The 18,912-nt window shown below is 34.1% G+C and overlaps 1 protein-coding gene and 1 non-coding gene across 14 annotated transcripts in view; both read left to right on the top strand.

The window, feature by feature from the left end:
- The window catches only part of ARHGAP12 (Rho GTPase activating protein 12), a 135,049-nt gene that overhangs the window by 100,943 nt on the left and 15,194 nt on the right, over positions 1–18,912 (top strand). For all 13 annotated transcript variants that reach the window (XM_074405243.1, XM_039478862.2, XM_074405245.1 and 10 more), the window contains 5 exons: positions 423–484; positions 5,209–5,290; positions 11,236–11,337; positions 14,095–14,193; positions 17,705–17,807. In XM_074405243.1, coding sequence (XP_074261344.1) covers positions 423–484; positions 5,209–5,290; positions 11,236–11,337; positions 14,095–14,193; positions 17,705–17,807 — 448 coding nt within the window. The remainder of the gene's footprint in view (positions 1–422; positions 485–5,208; positions 5,291–11,235; positions 11,338–14,094; positions 14,194–17,704; positions 17,808–18,912) is intronic.
- Positions 12,695–12,798, top strand: LOC120367716 (U6 spliceosomal RNA). The gene has a single exon (XR_005582030.1). It is a non-coding gene; the product is annotated as a U6 spliceosomal RNA (small nuclear RNA).

Below are 18,912 nucleotides of genomic sequence, written 5' to 3'. Positions count from 1 at the left end.
AGTGATTATATTGAATAATTTTCAGATTATATAGTTGTAAAATAACAGCAAAGTAAATCATTCCTATTTTGTAGAATTTATTCTTGTAGCATTGTATTACTTTCTTTGAATAGAGAGACATAAATTATTTTAGAGTGCTGCTTTATTCATATGGAAATCTAATTTGATAGCAAAGTATCTAATAGCTGCTGTGACTCAAGGAGATAAGAAAGTGTTTAATTATAAAATTAAGAAAAAAACTACAAAAGTTTTAAGAAAGTTATATTCTTAATATCTTCCAGAACTACACGTTACACATTGACCAATCTTTTCTTTTAAGCTAATTTTTAGAGAACGACAGCATGTTGATTCAGTCCCATGTAAGAACTTGGACCTCATTGTTGATGTAAGTGATATATAAACAATATTACTCTGTTCCATAGGATCAAGAGAAATATGGATTATTAAATGTAACAAAAATTGCCGAAAATGGGAAAAAGGTTCGGTAAGTATACAAGTCATTAATGTTCTTACATGATTCATCTGATTGAAATAAATTAAAAATTATCATTATAATTATATTTTAGTATAAACAATAGGTTCTGAAGAATCTCTCACCATTTGTTTTCTGTGTAATCACGTATGTAAGATTGTCATGAAATGTACTAAAATTTTTCTTTGTCTTGACATACTGGCTAAATAAAATTAAGAGCTAATAAGGAAGAGGGTTCTGGGGGTGCCTTTGCATTAATATTTTTTTTTCAGTAAGCAATAAATGAACATGGTAAAATCCAATGGTACACTAAATATTGAGTGAAAAGTCAGTCCCTGAGCCAGCATTAGTTCCCCTCCCCAGAGGCAACCAGTGTTAAGTCTCCTGAATTCTACTGCTTTCCTCCAGAGATAGGATATATATGTATATGTTTGTATGTATAGAGATTAATTTTTTAAACACAATCTTTTCACAGTTTGTCTTGGAGATGGTTTCACTTCTTGCCCGTAGAGCTGCCACATTGTTTTTAAACTGCTGCAATTGTATATTGTTTGGCTGTACAATATAGGGTATTTACCCATTATTTATTTGCAAGTTTTTAACTACACCTATCTATTGGTAGACAAGTTGGTTTGTCATTTTTGCTAGTACATGTAATATTACATTTAGCATCTTGCATGACTCATTTTGCAAGTATGCAAATCTGCCCATAAAATAAATTTTATAAAAAGTGGAATTGCTCGGCCACTTGCAAAGTCATTTCAGCGGTGTTCCAAATTGTATTATAAGATACTGAATCCGTTTCTGCCTCCAATAGCCATGCATTCCTCCACACTTTTCATCAGTTTAGTATGTTGTTAAATTCTTTTATTTTTGCCAGGAAAGAGAAGAGAGATTATATTTTCATTTGCATTCCTTTTTAGTAGGTTACAGTTTCATAAACTGTTGGTATTTCCTTTTTTGTTGAATTGTGTCTTTATACCCTTTGTCTGTTTTTCTATTGGATTATTGAATTTATTTGGTTAATGTGTAGTACCTCCTAGTGATTTAAGGAAATTAACTCTATGTAATATAAGTCGCATTTAAAGAGTTTTAAATTTACATGTAGTTGAGTTTTTTAGGTTTGCTTTCATTGAACTGTTTTTGTCAGATTTTGGTAGTTAGGTTTTTTTTTAAGTGCTCTGAAATAGCTTTATAAATACTGCAATTATGAATCCCCTAAACTGTTCTTTGGTAGACTTCAGTTGTGAATTGGGTCTTTATTTTTCTCTTTCTCCATTTTGGGAATATGTAGTAAAGATAGCTCTTGGGCTGTTTTCTTTGTTTTTGTTGTTTTTCCTGTGATAAATAGCCTTAAGATTCTCTGCTTCTTTTGGAATACCTTTTTCAGTTTATATTTTCCTAAGGAAATCATCTATTTCATCATTCAAATGTATTAACATAGAGTTGAGGAAAATAGTCTTTAATTTCCTGTATATTAGTGGTTTGAGACTCCTTTAAATGCTTAAAAATTATTGAATATTCTAAAGAGCCTTGGTCTATATAATATTTAATAATATTTATAATGTATAGGTTATATCTATAGATACTGTGAGAAATTAAAACAGAATTTTTAAGAATAATTCTTTAAAAACCTATTACAAATCGACACAAATATTATTATGAAGAAAAACTTCTGTTTTCTAGGACAAAAAATTTTCCATAAGAAGAGAGGCATTATTTTGCATTTTTTGTAAGTCTTTAGTATTTGGCTTAATGGAAAACAGCTGAATTTTCATCTCTGCTTTCAGTCAGTCTGTTGTGACATATTATTTTGTTTGAAATGTGAAAAAAAATTCTCCCTTTCACAGCTGAAGGTGGAAAATGGAGGAATATTTTAAGAACCTTTTCAGATAATTGTGCATTTTTCTGCTGCTCTGAAACTCTCCAAATGGTGGTTTGTGGAGGGTTAGTTATAGTGAAGACTCGGAAAAACAACCAGTGAATGGTTCATACTCAGTTACATTAAAATCCATTGGTCTGTGTTACACTTGAATGAATCCTTGTCCATGCTTAATTTTGTAATATTTTGTAGGTCATTTGTAAAATACTAGTTAACTAACTTTGCTCATTTCTCAAATGTTTACACAGTTTATTTTATAGTATCAAAGAATCACAAATCAGTACTATCAGAAAAGTATTGGGAAATTGTCAAATCCACTGTAGCAGGTGTCAAGTGTTCCAAAATTCTACTTTCTGTTTGAAAGCTTCAATTTTTTTATGGTGGTGAAAAAAATGCATAAGTTTGCTATATTAATCATTTTAAGTGTACATCTCAGTGGTGTTAAGTGTATTCACATGGTTGTGCAACAGATCTCTAGAACTTTTTCAGCTCATAACACTGAAGCTCTACACCTACTAACACTAATTACCTCTTCCTTCATCCCCCAGCCCTTAGTAACCACCTTTCTGCTGTTATTTTGACGACCTTAGATATTTTGTGTGAGTGGAATGATATGGTATATGTATGATTTTTGTGACTGGCTTATTTTGCTTGGCATAACGTCCTTGAGGTTCATTCATGTTGAATGATTTTTTTTTTGTCTATAAATAATTTTTTATTGTCTGTAAATAATTGTTTTCTTTGAGAACTTCATTTATTTTTAAAACGATGTTTGCCTGCCACATATCCAAGTCTGAATAACTATAGTGTGTCCATCAGTTGTTTTTTCAGGAGAAAATATTGGGTTCCAGGGGGAAAAAAGTGACTAATTCACCTTGCAGCTAAGTCACACAAGTACTTAGTTTTTAAAGCAATCATCATTATTTCACTATTTAAATATTCAGTATTTGTTCTCAGATACATATTTACTAGTTCTGCAGTTTTTCTCATTTTGAAAATTGGACTAAAAAAGCTTACTTAAAGTGGAAATAGGCTAATTTAAGTATTTTTCATAGTAGGGAGTCAGTAGATGATATGTAAAGAAATAGAGGACTGAGAATATAAAATGAATTTACAAATAAAATAAATACTCCCAAAATATCTTGACATCCAGAAAATAAAATCAAATGATGACAGAAAAAGCACCGTTTATACTGTCAATATCAGTAAATGTAAATGGACTGTACTTATCTATTGAAAGAAAAAGGTGCTCGGACTGAAGCGTAAAAAAGCAAAACTTAACTAAGTTTTATATGTAAAAGAAGTTTTATGTCACCTAAAGATGATTCAGAAAAGTTGCGGGGGAAAAAAAGCAATAAGGTGTATCAGAGGTATACAAAGTAAAGCAGGACTAGGGATCTCAGTCGGAAGTTCATCCCGGGGAGAGCACTAAGCATTACAAAAGTGGTATTTAAAATGGTAAAGCATGTGGAGAAGTCTCAGTGACCATGTAATTGTCAGGAATCACCATTCACCCAATAAAGTGGCATTAACTACTATAAGCAAAAAAAAATATGAGAAATAAATGGAAACATAGAAACTTAATAGTAATTAACTTTGTTTCACTTCTCTTAATCCATAAAGTTCAAGTAGAAATAAAAAGTAATAAAGTAGGTCTCATTGTTAGATACTAAATTCTGCATTCTGAAAAGAGAAAATAATCCTCCTTTAGAGGTTTTTACAAAATTGGCCACATGTTTAGCTATAAGGAAAGCTTTAATAAATTCCTGCAGTAGACAGATTTGACATTCGTTTTAGCTTCCTAGCAACTGAGTCCCCATATAGGGTAATTTTAATTTATTTTCCTATTTGTAAATACTGATCTATACCTGCTGTTTGGAAAGTACTGTGCTAGGCCTGGGGTAGATACAAAAATAAATAAAAGCTGTTTTCTTTTTTCAAATAATTTATAATTCCTATGAGAGAGAAATATTTACATAAAAATGTCGTAATATGACAAGGAAGGGAGAAGTGGAGGGGAATCTGGCTGGGGTATAGTATTCAAAAGCTTTAAAGTTCTAAATAGGGGCACTGATAATAACATGCTATGTGAGTTTTACTTCTGTCTCTGGAATTAGGACAGTAGATCAGTGGACATTTTCTTTAAAAGTGCCAAATTATACCCAAGTCTTAACATTACTTACCTCTGGAGTGTGGATTGAAGGAGAAGCAATGGGATCCCTTTTCCTTTACACATTTCTGCATTCAGAGTTTTTGCGTGCCGTATATGTGTTGCTTTTGTAATGTAGGAAACTTTTTTTTTTTTTTGTTTTAATATCATGTGGTCCATCGGTATGCAATTCATTGTATGCCTGTAATACACCTAGTATCTACTACCTGGGTACTCCAGCCCAATTAGGAGAAGGCAGATAGCCAAGAAATGTAAAACAGTCTGTATAAAAAATTAGGTGAGTGAGGGAAGCATCTTTGTCTAATTTTTACTTGCAAGTAAGAATTCTTAGCAAATACAGTATTCCATTTGTGTGGCTTTAAAATAAATTAGTGTCTTTGATCACGAAGTGCTGTATTAATTTCACATGAACATAATTACATGTATCATTTATTCATAGTTATTCTGATAACTTATTTCTCTGATTAACTTCATTTGTTTTTGGGCCCTCATGATTAGGTTTGTACCATAAAATGACTGTGCATTTCATTAGTATCTATCTATCCCCAATAAAAACAGTTAAAATGTCCACAAGAACTATAAATGGTAGATAATATTGATAACAGCTAAGTAGGTCTTAATTTTTTGAATCTGGCTGAAAGAACTTGAGAGCGAAGCCTTAATCGGTCATCTTTTTAATTACAGAAAGAACTGGTTGTCTTCTTGGGCAGTGTTGCAGGGTTCATCTTTACTTTTTACCAAAACTCAAGGAAGTAGCACAAGTTGGGTAAGTATTTCTTCTTTTTGGAGATTTTATACATGTAAATTATGTACCCACCTGAATTTCAGGGGGTAATTTCCAGTCCTTTTAGTTACAGGTAGTGTGCAAATAAAAAATAAATAAAATTTTCTTAAATATTCATTTTAACTTAGGAGAGAAAAAGGACTAATTAGGACATTGTAATTAGTTGTATTATTAAAAACAACATTCTATTTTATCCATTCAACTGAAAAGTGGGCTTATTACTTGGACATTATACAGCAAATACATTTCTTGATTCATTTTCAGGATATTAAAGCTTTCCTGTGTTTGTGACTCTGCTATTTCATGTATTTAGTCAGAAAATAAGCAGTAATATGGCAAGCTGTATCTGAAATTGTTATCTGACCCTTGGTTACAAATCAGTGATTCAGGTTTGTCAATGTCTGTATTGTCATCCAGCTTTCAAAAGAAAAAGAAATGTCACCATTACTTGTGGGGTTTTGAAGCTTTTTATTTGTTTGAGTGCTTACCTTCATTATGCTTCAATTGCTTCTTCAAACGCTAAAAATTATAATTTGTGACATAATAGCTACATTTTTTGAATGCTCATTATGAATCCCACATATGTTCTTAGTGCAGAGGATTGTATACATACTGTCTCCTTAATGCTGGGATAACTATTGCTCTGATTTTGCCCTTCCCCCATCATAGATGAGAAAATGAGGTATAAAATAGTTAAGTATAGTAACTTACTCAAGGTCTTGGAGCTACCAAGTGGCAGATCTGGGTTTAGAACTTTGGCTTTTTTTGGTTCTGGAATCCATGCTCTGGCTATTTCTTTTCTTTTCTTTTTTTTTTTTTTTTTGAGACGGAGTTTCGCCCTTGTTACCCGGGCTGGAGTGCAATGGCGCGATCTCGGCTCACCGCAACCTCCGCCTCCTGGGCTCAGGCAATTCTCCTGCCTCAGCCTCCTGAGTAGCTGGGATTACAGGCACGTGCCACCATGCCCAGCTAATGTTTTGCACTTTTAGTAGAGACGGGGTTTCACCATGTTGACCAGGATGGTCTCGATCTCTCGACCTCGTGATCCACCTGCCTCGGCCTCCCAAAGTGCTGGGATTACAGGCTTGAGCCTGCTCTGGCTATTTCTAAAAGTGTTTGGTAATTGAGTTTGAGGTGCTCATGCTCAAGTAAAATTTAAAATGAAATTATTCTAAATGTGTTTGGTCTGCCTCATGTTCTACTGTAACCAATATTTTCTTACACTTACTGAGTTTCTTTAAAATTAATACAAAACCTATGGATCTTAGGTTTGATGAAAGAAAAGTTCATTTATAAAATTTAAGCAAATTTTCGCCATCCACATTTATAATGCAGCCATATAACATGGTTCTGAACCCTCAATGCCAGAGAACATGTTATTCCTCAGCTTCTCTGATACAGAAACCTAAAAATCCACATGAATTGAACTCAGATGTGAACATTTTAGATCATTTTTTTCTGTTTGGCTTTACTAACCCTTTAATTTGCTCCCTGTTCAGCCACTACAGTAGAAATGACCTGCAAAAGGGTTGAAATTTTGGTTTGATATATCTTAAAGTAATTGATAATTATCTTTCCCCTTTCCCCCTGAGGTGAAACATGTGGGGCTCAACCGTGTAACTGTTTTCTTCTTCCTACTTATGGCTCAACTTTTATTTGAAATTGAGTGAAGAAAATGAATGAAAGAAAAGGAATGGAGAAGGAATGAGAGATTAATAAGTAGTTTTTAAAAGTATCTGAAGAAAGCTGGATAGTGGTCACTTATTTGATAATTACTGATACTTAAAGATTGGAGGTTGTGGCAGGTACAGATGAAGCCAGTAGACAGAGCATCATAGGTAGGCAGGTTTGTACATGATTTTAAAAAATGAAAACTTATTTTGAATTTGAAGATGTTAAATGATACTTTCTAGTACATAATCATTAGTACAGAATGGTTACTTTTTTTTTCATTTAAAGTTTCATTTTAGAAGATCTTACATGAGTCAGAACTTATGATTAAAACTAATACTGACAAAGGAGGTGAGGTATGTGTTTATCTGCCAAGGTTGTATTACTGTGTTACCATGTGGCAATAGCTGAAACATACTTTAAAATTTACTGAGCTAGCCAATTTTGAAATTGTAAAATTTTCAATGAATTTTTAATTATAAGGATTCACTATTTGAATGTTTACCTTTAAATGACATCTTATTACTATTGATATATTATTAATAATATAATCATTTCAGATAGGTATAATTTAAAAAACATAACCACACCATTTTATAGTCTCAGTAAAATCTAAGATTAAAGATGTGGTAAAATGCTTGGTTGTACGGTCGATATTCATAAATATCAAAATTTAGAGAAACATACAAGTTGCTCTTTAACTCTGGAATTAGGATTATCAGAAAGAAAGTTAAAGAATTGTAGCTTTGTTGATCTGCTCAGTCACCAACTAGATCTATTATAGGTAAAATGTCTTCTATTTATACAGCAGAATCACATCTTACCTGAGGACAAGATTCTAAGACTGAAATATAAGCCAAAAAACCAACAATCAACTCTAGTGAAAACTGCTCTTTTAGGAAGATGCTATACAGAAGCTGATCTTTAGCAGAGCCCATATTTCCTTTGGTGTTAGAAGGAATATCTTTTCCTTCATTTGAGTTTGAATGGCTTATGTTAAGGGGCCACATTATAGGAAAAATCTATATAGTTCTTTAAAAATTAGATGCACACTTAGTACAAAAACTTGAGATCCACTGGAGGAAAGCAGTTTCAAATCTTGTACTCACTCCAGGGCATGTACTCATTGATAGAACAGAGCAGAGTCACCCACATTATTCAAAGTTCTATTTTTTAAATTATTCATGCTTTGAATTGATATATATATATATATATATTTTGCAGAAAATGAATGCTTAAAATTGTGTAAATGAAATGCACATAGGCTGCATGCAATTCCACTGCAATTCCACTTTATAAGAAATTGGTGCTGTCTCATCCAAAAATCTAGTGAGCCTTTCCTACTTCTCTAGGACTGATACCTTCCAGTGGTTTTCTGGAAAACAGTTATCCATTGGATTGTTATATCAGTAACATAAACTTATAGTTGTTTTTTCTTATCCCATTTCACCTCAGAAATGTATGTGTGTATGTTTGTTTGTTTGTTTGTTCAATAGACCTAAAAGTCTGCTGTGTTCTGGACATTATTAAGCTTTGAGTTTAGAAATAAATAACATGGTCCCTGTCTTCAAAGCTTACGTTGTAATGGGAAACACTAACAAGTGAACAGGTTCAGTGGGACATGAAATACGTTTTGCTTCTTAGTTATCATTCATCATATTCTTTGAGCATTTAAAAAAATTAACCCATAAATATTCAAACATTCATTTGTAGTTTATTCAAACATTCATTTGTACGTGCTTTCAAATATCTAAAAATAGTCACTCTTTTGGACCAGATAATTATTTGTTATGGTGGGCTGTCCTGTGTATGGTAGGGTGTTTAGCAGATGACTAGCACCCTGCCTGTAGTTGTGACAACTAAAAACATCTCCGTATTGCCAGATGTCCCCCAGAGGACAAAATTCCCTGTCTCCTAGAAGTATCAGTGTCCTAGAGGAAGGAAAAGACAGGCTAGATGGTAGGGCTACTCCCTACTTGGAAAGGGACACCCGAAGATACTGCTCAGCAATTCATGAGGTGAAAGCTCAGGGGCTTTTGGACAGGATCTATCAAGATCGTGGCGGGCCCAACAGGACTCCTCTCAATGCCTAACACAAGTCTACTTAAGATAAATTCTATAAAGCACTCATCTTAAAAAATAAACTTATGTAACAACAATCAGGATAAATTCTAGGACCTTTGCAAAAATATTTGGAAATTTAGCTTTGCTTAAATTGTATGTCTGCATATGGAATTGCATCCTTGACCTGTCTGGTTCCATTATGCTTTTCTCTTGTGTGTCATTTTGCCATGTGCGTTGTTATGATATCATCATTTTCTTCCCTTTTTCATCAAGTCCTTCTGCCAACAAGGCTCAGTCTCTGAGCTCTTGCTTTCGCTGCTTTCTACTTGGAAAAATTCTGTCCGTCATCGGCCTGCTGTTGCATATGTAAAGTCTGATCCTGTTTCAGCCGTCACTGTATGTGTTCCTGTTGCATGCCCTTTGCCACAATAATTCTGTTTTCTTTGCCATGAATACGTTGGTGGGAGGTTGATTACAGTAGAGAAATGTGGGACTAGATTGTGGAAAAGAATAACAAAAGGTTGCCAGCTATACTAATTGTGGGGTTTTTTGTTTGTTTGTTTTTTGTTTTTTAGCATTCCATGTCATGTCATTGTATTTATATTTAATTGCTGTATCTTATTTGGTTGCTTATTTGCATCTTAGCTTAGAGCTAGCCATCTACAGCATGTATAATGACAACAAATTAAATAATTGATATGTGTTATTTTGTTAACTATATGTTCAAGTTGGATAATAACATTTGCAATATATCATTTCTGCTCAGAAAGTTGTCTGTACCCAACATACAGCTTTATCTTTAATTTGTCTTTTGATCGACAAAAGGTACTTAAGGCAAAGACTTTGTAGAATACAGTTAACATTTCTATTGTGGTTTTTATTATGATTCCATAAATTCCATGTAATATCCTAAAATTTGCCTTTAGTCTACTAATAAATTTTATGTTAACTCCTAAATTTTGTTAAAATTAGTACTTTAAATTCATACTGCTAGCTAAAAAGATGTAAAAGGGAACAGGTTAAGGCAAACTACATTTGAAATGTGAAGCTCCTAGAGTAGAGTTACTGTGATTACAAATCGTGAATAAGTTATCACAAGGTTAGGTAAGATAATTTCTAATGACAAGTTAATTTGACTTGAAAATGTTTTAACAAATGAAATTCTCTGTAGGAAATATTTATAATAGATTTTTGTGATCTTTAGGTTACAATTCAGTAGACCTTACAGGTTTTAAAACCTTTAAGCCTTTTAATACCGTAGGACTGTTACTTTCTATTCTTAGTTAACAGACTAAACAGAAATTTAAAGATGTCATGGTAAAGTAGTGTATATTTAACATAAATTTTCTACTGTTTTTGCTAATCTTTTCCTTCTGTAGTTAACAAAATATAATAGCTGGCTACGTACTTCTTCTTCTGAACCTATCCGTAACAACTGTCTTCCCATTCTTTTCATAGTCCTCATTAAGTTGCTGAAGCTTTATAGCATCTGTCTCTAGTCACAGTATCTAACAAAGACAAAATAAAAGAACATGGGACTTAGTGTTTTCTGTTTCCACAAGTTATTGTTAACAATGTAACTCAATAAGGAAATACTTCTAAAGGACAAAATCAGTTTTAGAGAACATTTATGAGGTGGAAAATGCACTTGTTATCTACCTGATATTGTTTATTACATATATTAGAGTATTGCCTTTGTGAACATAACATTTTACAAAGTCGTGTGTAGTGTAGGATAAATTCCAAGATACATAACTGCCAAGCCAAAGTATACATACATTTATAAATTTGTGAATATAGCATTACCAGTTTTTCTTTTCTAGGAGTAGTTCCAGTTCATATCCCACTTGCATATGAGGCCTTTTTAGTCCATAGCCTGACCAACATAGTTTTGAAAAAAAATTTTTCCATTCTTACAGTAAAAAAAGATTTCAGTTTGGCTTTTTATGTATATATATTTTATATTATGATGGAAGTTGAGTAATTTTATTTTGTTTTCTATGAATTGTATATTCACATATTCTAGATATTTTTCAATTTTAAAGTAGAAATTGTTACTTTATAAAGGAGAAAAGAATTTGAGAAAATCTATTTGATCTATTAACAACATAAAATTGTTTTTAGTTCCTTTTGAATACATATACACATGATGATCACATGAAGGTATTTTTTTTCCTTTTTCAAAAATTAAGTTTGGGAGTAATCAGTCCAAACCCGAGTTCACAGTGGATCTCAAGGGAGCAACAATTGAGATGGCGTCCAAGGATAAATCCAGCAAAAAGAATGTATTTGAGGTAATACATTTTTATCTAAGTAAACTCTAGTAACTAGATGTTCTGTTTTTTTGAACTATTTTGGGAAATTGTTTTTCATTGTGACTAGTTAAGGAAAAGTTGGTGATTAAGTTAGATGGTATCATAATTTAAGAAAAGACTGATATAAAAACTGACTTATTTGCATAAGTTGTTTGAACTCATTATTACAAGCCTTTGTTTTACGTATCCTTTTTCCAGCAATAATAAAAAGGATGTGCTTCCCTTTACTTACCAAACCTAATATTAAAAGATAAATTAAGAGGAATGTTGGTAAGCTGGGAAGCCATGTATGTGTGTGGAGGCAGAGGGCATATGTAATATCTCTGTATCTTCCTCTCAGTTTTGCTGGAACCAAAAACTGGTCTAAAAAAATAAAGTCTGTTTTAAATAAACCTTTCCATTTTATCCTTTAAAACCTTCCCCAATAATATATGATTCTGTATTAGTTGCTTCTTGCTGCGTAAGAGGCCATCTCAAAACTTAGTAGTTCAACAAACAAACAGTTTTGTTTGCTCAGTCTGGCCTGGGCTGAGCTGGGTGATTCTTCTTCTAATCTCATTAGGACTGTTCATGAGGCCTCAGTCGTCTAGTGGCGTTATTGGAGCTGCATGATCTAAGGTGATTTCATGGCTGGTATTGGCTAGTTGTTGGCTAGGCCTCCTTCTCCACAAGATCGCTCATTCTCAAGGGGGCCACCCAGGGCTGTGTCAGGTGGCGACCTCAGGGTTCCCAGAGGGTGAGGGTAGAACCTGCAGGGCTTCTCAGGGCCTAGATTTGGAAGTCACACATTACTTTCAGAGATTTCATTGGTTAAGACTGTTTAGGATGTTAGCCAAGTATTGAGTTGTGGGGAGAGAGAAGCTGCTGTTGACAGAAGAGCAGCAACGTCTGTCCCATTGCAGAAGGGTGCGGTTACAGAGCTCCAAGGCTGATTTTGTGGACAGCCTTCCATATCCCAGCCTCTTTTTATAGCCTCATGTCTCAGGCCTTTCCTATTCTGTTGTGTAGACAGATTGGTTTAATTGCTGTTTTTCAGGTAAGCCTAGGTTTTCCGGTCTGTCTGATTTGTGCTCTTTATTTTTCTGCCTCTAGCACCAACCCATGCCAATCTTTCCATGCCAAATGCTCCCTTTCTCCCAAGACCCATGACAAGCATCACCATAACAATGAGCCTACTTCTTTATTTATATTTAAATATTATTTATATTTAAATATTTATTTATATTTAATATTTATTATTTATATTTAAATATTTATATTTATTATTTAAATATAAATAATAATATTTATATTTAAATAATATTTATTTAAAAATAAATACTTTAAAATAAATATTGAGCTCGCTTCTGCAGCACATATACTAAAATTGGAACGATACAGAGATTAGCATGGCCCCTGCGCAAGGATGACATGCAAATTCGTGAAGCGTTCCATGTTTAAAAAATTTTTTTTAAGTTAAAAAATATATATAATAATAAATATTTAAAATAATATTTATTTTAATGTACTTGGGTTATCATTTGTCAATTATTTCCCTCATTAGATGATTACAATTTTTTTTATTTTTCCTTTAAGTAGAGAGACTGTGTTTTTCCTTTATATAAGAACCTATAACAGAACAGAGTATCTTATGTGCAGTGAACATTCAATATTATTGGCATGACCAGCTCTAAAAAAGTACATGAAATAAGTCACTATTTCCTGAATTAGCCTTGTAGTTTCAGAAGGTAAATCCAGAATAAAAACTGTTCCATGGTCAAATAAATTTGAGAGGCAGTGTATATTTTATTCTTATCTTAGAAAATCACAGTGCACCCTAGAATATCAAAAGCCTGTGACATCTTGAAGGAGAGAATCTAGTTAGATATAACTTTTTCAATAATTGTTTTTTGAGGGTACCTTTTAAAAACAGTATTTGTGAAACTATGTTTGAGGAATATGTCTTTCAGAAAGTTGCTTGGAAAACATTGCCGTATCTTCCTCTAGGGAAAAAAAATCAGTTTTTAATCGGAAAATGGGAGGAGCGGTTTCCACAATGTGTCAATATTATTCCTCAATTAAGTGCAAGAAACTGCAAAACAGAGATTGTGCATAAATTAGTTATTGCCTTCATATAGAATAATACGTAGTATTCTTCAGGTCATGATCTGACACTTAATTTGTAATATTTCTGCCCAAAAGGGGTGTGATATTTATCTATGATGCCCTTTGAACTAAGCCATTATATTTACTTACTAATTAGGAACTATTGAAAGTCTTTATGTATTCTTTCTTCTGTATTTTTTAGCCAGAGAGACAGAAAAAAATTTCTCAGGTTGTGTAAAAATGTCATAGATTTTATTTCTTTATTCTAATTTAGAATGTACTGCTTTGATACTTGAACTGATTTTTAAGTGATAAACCATACTAGTTTCAGCGGGTTTTATGGCATTTGTATGATGGTATTTGGGATCCTAAATTATTAGATTTTTATGAGAATTTATTATGAGAAACAACTTTATGTTTTATTCAACTGATACTACTTTAAACTAAAAAGGTATTCCATAGCGGTGTAGTACTTTAACCTTACATCATTATTACGTAATATATAGCATCATATTATAATCATTACATTATTATTACATAATATATAGCAGCTACTCTTGGTGACTTTAACTTTGAATTAAAGATATTCATGTATTTTGCTGAAAGCACAAACCAACCATATTTTTTTTTTCTCCCTGCTTTTCTCTAAAGCTGAAAACTCGTCAAGGAACAGAACTGCTAATTCAGTCTGACAATGACGCTGTTATTAATGATTGGTTTAAAGTTCTTAGTAGCACAATCAATAATCAGGTATGTCTTTAACTTAGGTAAAATTTTTACTTCAGAGCTGTTTTTTTTTTAATTGCTTATTTTATATCCACATTGCAATCTATATGTGAAAAGACACTTTATATATGTTTTGACAGAGATGGATAAAACAGTGGTCAATTTAGCAGCCCCCAGGGGACGGTGAATGATTTAACATTCTGACTTATGTGATATTTGCTACCAGTGGATTTGAAGTAATGTTCACATCAGGCATTGGCTGAAAACAAATAGTTCAGAAAGAAAGGGTAAATGGTGGTTAGTACATAGTATTTATTCAGTAACTGAGTGAGTTGGAAATAATACTATTTGGTGAAAGAGGAGGTCTGAGGTAAACTTGTGAGATGAATGAAGCTGCAGTCTGTTCGTTCTCATTTTTTCTTTTCTGGTGAGATTCCCTGGTGTTTCTGCCCCTCCCCTCCAAGCTGTTCAGTATCCTTGTGTTGCTGGTATGTATCTTCTTCTTTATGTAAAGCAACCAAAGAGATTCCCAAGTTTACATTCGGCAGGTATATTAGTAATCATAGCTCACTGCAACCTTGAACTCCTGGTCTCAAGCAATCCTCCCTTTCAGCCTCCCAAGTCACTGGGACTACAGGTGTGTGCCACACTCTGTATTCTCCTTTTCACTTTTCCCCATATGAGGACATGGCTCTTCATTGGGGATCAGATTATATTAATGACAGAAATGAAAGATAATACTTATGGGAAGTAAAAGAGAGCTTGAACTCTTCAGCAAATCAGTTATGAAGCTATGTATAAATCCTTCCTTTGGAGTTTGTAATATCACATGATATTTCTGAATCTTGTCCTTTCTTTTCCATTTATTCCTGAAACCATGAGGGCAGGCCTTGTATCTTCATACCAAGATAAGAGTAACCTCCTAAACAGTTTTTTTCTTATTTAATCTCACCCATCACTGATTCATTGTTAATGCCGTTGCCATGTGAAACTTTCTAATGCCAATTTTCTAATCCCCTACTGCACAGAAAGCTGTGATTCATTAAAATTCAACAGTGTAGGCCCAGCCTATCTTTTCAAATTGTACCTTCTGTTTTACCCAGTATGGACTTTCAGCTCTAGTCACAGTAATATATTCACTGTCTCTTGAAAGCAGGTATGCTTGCATTCATTAATAAATATATGAATGCCTTATGCACTGGGGACATACTGCACTTTCCTAGGCTGAGGTTATAGTCAAAGACAGGTAACAGTTTATATAATGAAATGTGATGAGTGTTATGGCAGGGGTGTACAACATTCTATAAAAACACCAATTAAATAGGGCTGAACCTAGTGTATTAGTTACGGAAAGTGGGTTTTTGTTTCGTTTATTTTATTCCCTACAGGCTCAGGGAATAAGCCAAGTGAAGAGAGATGATTTTATATGTGTGTGTGTGTGTGTGTGTGTGTGTGTGTGTGTGTGTATTTTAATTTTTTAAATTATTTTTATTTTTTTGAGAGAGTCTCACTCTGTCACCCAGGCTGGAGTGCAGTGATCTGATCTCAGCTCACTGCAACCTCCACCTCCCGGGTTCAAGCCTGCCTCAGCCTCCCAAGCAGCTGGGATAACAGGTGCCCACTGCCACATCTGGGTAATTTTTTGTATTTTTAGTAGAGACAGGTTTTCACCATGTTGGCCACGCTTGTCTCAAATTCATGACCTCGAGTGATCTGCCCACCTTGGCCTCCCAAAATGCTGGGATTATAGGCGTGAGCCACTGCACCTGGCCTATAGTTTTGATTAAAAATTTTTGTCCGGGCGCAGTGGCTTACGCCTGTAATCCCAGCACTTTGGGAGTCCGAGGCGGGTGGATCACGAGGTCAAGAGATCGAGACCATCCTGGTCAACATGGCGAAACCCCGTCTCTACTAAAAATACAAAAACTAGCTGGGCATGGTGGCGCACGCCTGTAGTCCCAGCTACTCAGGAGGCTGAGGCAGGAGAATTGCCTGAACCCAGGAGGCGGAGGTTGCGGTGAGCTGAGATCGCACCATTGCACTCCAGCCTGGGTAACGAGAGCGAAACTTTATCTCAAAAAAAAAAAAATTTTTTTTTAAATACATACTGTTTCCAAAGTGTCAGAAGATATCAAGGACTAAGTGTGGCAAGAAGTGCAAGACCTCTGCAGGGAAATTACAAATCTTTATAGAGAAACACTGAAGAAAACCTAATTAAATGAGAAGTATATCCTGTTCGTGCATTAAAAGATTCAATAATGCAAAGATAATAATTTTCTTCCAAATGATTTATAGATTTGAGATACTTGAATCTCATTTAAAATCCCAGTAGTTTCTCTGGTAGAACTTGACAAGTTTATTCTAAAATTTATGTAGAAATGCAGAGCACTAAGAATACCTAAGACAGTCTTGAAGAAGAAAGAAAAAGGACTTGCTCTGTCATATATCAAGCCTTTAAAAAGCCGTATTAATTAATAAGTGTGGTATCCGTACAGGGATAGACGTACATACCTGTGAAACAGAATAAAGAACGTAGAAACAGACTCACATACTTGTGGACACCTTACGCCAGATAGAGCACTGTAGAGGAAGTAAATGGTGCTCGTGCAGCTGGGAACCCAAGAAAAAACTGGAACTCTTCCTTACACCATCTACAAAAATAAATTCCAGGTGGAGTAAAGATCTCCATGTGAAGGCAGACAAAGTTTTTTAGCTTTGAGAACTCAGTTCTTTATTCTGTACAAGTGACCTTAGTTAGGTTATAGATGAGCTCTAGAATTTCTTTTTTTTGGAGGGGAGACAGAGTCTTGCTGTCGCCCAGGCTGGAGTGCACGGCACGATCTTGGCTCACTGCAACCTCCACCTCCGAAATTCAAGTGATTCTCCTGCCTCAGCCTCCCAAGTAGCTGGGATTACAGGCACATGCCACCATGCTCAGCTAAATTTTGTATTTTTAGTAGAGGTAGGGTTTCAACATGTTGGCCAGGCTGGTCTCAAATTCCTGACCTCAGGTGATCCGACCACCTTGGCCTCCCAAAATGCTGGGATTAGAAGTGTGAGCCACTGGGTCTGGCCACTCTAGGATTTCTTTCAGTTGACATCCATGTATTTGGAGTATGAGTCTTGTCCTGTCGTTACAGTATAATACTCTTGTCAGGTCCATGTGTAGAAGTCTTATACAGAAGTCACAGAATGTAGCTCTACTGTGTTTTTCAGCATAGATTATAGCCTCACCTTTTAAGTATTAGTGTCACTAATATGCAGTTGATTAAAATGAGGCAAGATAGCTTCATTATCAGCGTAAACTCATTATCCTGTGAATTTCAACAATAATTTCTTTTTTTTGAAATCAAAATTAATGCCATCTAAAGAGAAAAAGGTATTTATCAAATATGTAAGTCATACATACTGTATACTAATTGGCTTCCTAAAATTGTTTGGAAGAACCATTTACTAATCATCGTAAGAATCATGCTATTCCAACAGTAGTTATTCTAGAAGTGTAACACGTGTCTGGGAAATATCTGACCCACAGGCAATAGAGAGTGATGAAGGAATTGAGGAGGAGACACCGGATTCTCCAGGAATAGAAAAGCATGATAAAGAAAAGGAACAGAAGGATCCTAAAAAACTTCGTTGTGAGTTGTCCTTTTCCTATTTTGCTAAGGATTTGAGCTTATTCTCTTAGCATTTCAAAGGTTTTATATACATAAAAGCTGAATGGAATGTCCAGTGTTACCAAAAAGTGGTGCAGCTAACCAGTTGCAGTCTCGGCGTCAGTGCTCTTTCGTGTTAACTTATTGTTGTCGTTTTTCAGCCTCATAGTATGCATCCTATGGCATCATATTCATTTTAAGATATTGTGCTACTTTCAGAGAAGGAATATAGTGCATTTTTGTTGAGGCCTCTAGGAAAGTGAACTTTATTGATTTAAAAATATATGCTTACTATTTAAGATTCTATATGGAATCTTATACTTTAAGCAGTCAAAAGTCATGGGATATTTACTGTGATTTCCTTCTGGACACCAGGCATCCATCTGTCTCTGGACTAGGATATATCTGTGCATGTAAACAGATGCAAGCATTTCTGTCTTCGGATCTTACTGCAGAAAGGAGCATAGCGAAAGCCAGCAGCTTTAAGAAAAGCGTTTTCTAATGTTGGGCTCTTGTGAATGACATTGCTTAATTAGGCCATTAGCTGTGACTTGGTACTTTGTTCAGTCTATTTTAACAAATCCACATGTTTAACTGAGAACTTTTTGGCCTTCATATTAACTGAATGATTAGAAAATCAGTTCTGTTTTTCTGTATTTCTAATGAAGTTTTGGCCTATTACTGACATTGTCAACATGTAGCAATTCAGCATAAAAATGTGATTATTTTTTATTCCATATTATAGATTCTTTGTGCTTTCAGCTTTCCCCAAATAGAATTATTTTCAAGAAATATACCTTTTGAATTTTTGTCACTATAACTGAAAAAGAAATTAGGACTAAAGGCAATAAAAGACATTTTCCAGGTGGTTCCATTCTTAGCTCAGAGTACAAATAATTACAATGAAAGTTAGCTTAAAGTACAAGTATAATAGTTATGATGGTTCTATGTCTGCATTTATATCTCTGTATATCTTAGGTGTCACATATCTCCAGTTTTCTTCTTCAGTAAAGATAGGGATTTTTTTGTTATGCATTTTATGTATTTTTACTTTTTAATGGTCATTTTACCTTCTTAAACTGATGTA

Source organism: Saimiri boliviensis, chromosome 8 (genome assembly GCF_048565385.1).
Source record: "Saimiri boliviensis isolate mSaiBol1 chromosome 8, mSaiBol1.pri, whole genome shotgun sequence".
In the NCBI taxonomy this organism is placed as follows: Eukaryota; Metazoa; Chordata; class Mammalia; order Primates; family Cebidae; genus Saimiri; species Saimiri boliviensis.
The sequence above is the reverse complement of the archived record's forward strand: the minus strand, read 5'-3'. Positions and strand labels throughout refer to the sequence as shown.